This window comes from Pteropus medius, unplaced genomic scaffold (assembly GCF_902729225.1).
Source record: "Pteropus medius unplaced genomic scaffold, Ma_sr-lr_union100, whole genome shotgun sequence".
Classification (NCBI taxonomy): Eukaryota; Metazoa; Chordata; class Mammalia; order Chiroptera; family Pteropodidae; genus Pteropus; species Pteropus medius.
The window spans coordinates 737,610-739,289 of NW_024342468.1; the positions used below are offsets into that span (position 1 = coordinate 737,610).

The following is a 1,680-nucleotide window of genomic DNA, read 5'->3' on the forward strand; positions in this document are numbered from 1 at the left end:
ACTCCAAATAATCCCGGTTTTCCAGCAGTAGCTTTCATGTTTCCTTTTTGCCGGTTCTCAACGTGATGAAGCGACTGTGAGCGGTGAGGCTCCTTCGTGGTCCTTGGAGATTGTCTCTCAGGGTCATCGTTGGTGAATAGTGTGTCCAGTTGTGACCCTGGCCGTTTGTTTGGGCCTGGACCTCCTTACTGAGTGGGATGGCGAAGGCCTTGCCACTCGTGCGTCTGCACTGATCGCTGCGTCCACCCCCGGCAGGGTCCGCCTTAGTTACCGGTCCGTGAATCAGTGGTGCCGAGGTTGCCACGACGAGGAGATTTGGCTTCACTGTCTAGGGCTCCAGGCAGGTCCTAGCCGGGCATTGTGCTGTGTGAGATTATGTTACCAAGTTCAACCACACAAGGACCAGTTCCCACTCTGGACCCTAAAATGCATCTTTTCTTACCGTCTGTTCACCCGGAAGGTGGCGGTCGGTTCCAGTGCTGCGTGCTGTGAGGGAGAGGAGCAGGGTTAAGCAGCGGCTTCTTTAAAGAAGCTTCTAGTGTTGGGGAGTGAAGGAAAGAGCCAAGAAACTGCTCCTGGGATCCCGGAGTGACGTGCTCGGCCACGTAGGGCTTCAGGGACTTGGTGGGAAGGGCGGACCGGGCAGAGCGTAAATCCAGGTCCGGGCCTTGGGGAGGTTGGGCGGGCACTTTCTGTGGGCATCACCTCCACAGGGAAGGGGTCGACGTCCCGGGGCGGACTGACAAAGACTGCTCGTGTCCATCACCTCGGCCAGCAGAAGGACCTTGCTGCCTTCCAGGAGCTGGGGAGCTCTGGCTGGAGCAGGCGTGATAGCTGCCCCCGGCCGGGCCCCTTGGAACCTGCTCCTGTCAGGGGCCGCAGTGCCGCTCCTCCGGGCACAGCCACGTCCAGCGGTGTGGACCCCGCCGCAGAGGACTGTCCATGCCCATCTCTCTCGCTCCATAAGTCTTTCCGGTTTTCTCGGCAGGTTTAAGGGGCTCAAGCCGACTATTATCCTTCTCTCCCGAGGAATTTCCGACGCTGAGAGCGGCCGGAGGGCAGGACAAGGCTGGCAGAGACAAGGGCGTCTCCGATCTGTCGTATGGGCCAGGACCAAGCCTCCGCCCCCAGAGTGAGTGCGCCCGGGCCCACGCGGGACAGCCGCACTTCCTCGCCCCTCCGTCCTCGTAGAGGCGTGCCAGTCCTCACAGAGCCGGAGCCCGCAGGGCCGGCCCCCGCCTGGAGAGCGTGTCAGCCGTCCCCCTGGCCTCTGCGTTTGGACTTACTCCCTAGGCCGCTCTGGCGGCCACCTCTCCTTTCTTGTCGTTTGGGTCGAGCCAGGGCCCGTTGGCCTTCCCAGCTGTGCCGTCGTCAGATGTTAGTTCTGCTGTGCTTGTGCAGCCCTGGCCAGCACGGACCAAGGGCCAGTTAACTGGGCCCCTGAGTCAGGAGCTTGTTTTCTAAGTCAGCGGTTGGCAGACTTGGCTGAGTGCTGTCAGGATTACTTGGGGAGTGTGTTAAAACGTCCAATTACTAGCACTCCCCATCCCCAGCCCGCCTCGAATCTCTGCTTTTTAACAGGTTCCGCTGGGGATTGTTATGTAGCCCCCCCCAGCCCTGGTCTCCACGGCCCCCTTCCCCGGGTTCTGGCCAGGGACTTGGCAGGACTGGGGAGTGACA

The 1,680-nt window shown here is 60.9% G+C and overlaps 1 protein-coding gene across 13 annotated transcripts in view; it reads left to right on the forward strand.

Moving 5' to 3' along the window:
- Positions 1-1,680, forward strand: part of PRRC2B (proline rich coiled-coil 2B) — a 77,539-nt gene that overhangs the window by 34,398 nt on the left and 41,461 nt on the right. For all 13 annotated transcript variants that reach the window (XM_039862892.1, XM_039862893.1, XM_039862896.1 and 10 more), the window contains one exon: positions 989-1,132. In XM_039862892.1, coding sequence (XP_039718826.1) covers positions 989-1,132 — 144 coding nt within the window. The remainder of the gene's footprint in view (positions 1-988; positions 1,133-1,680) is intronic.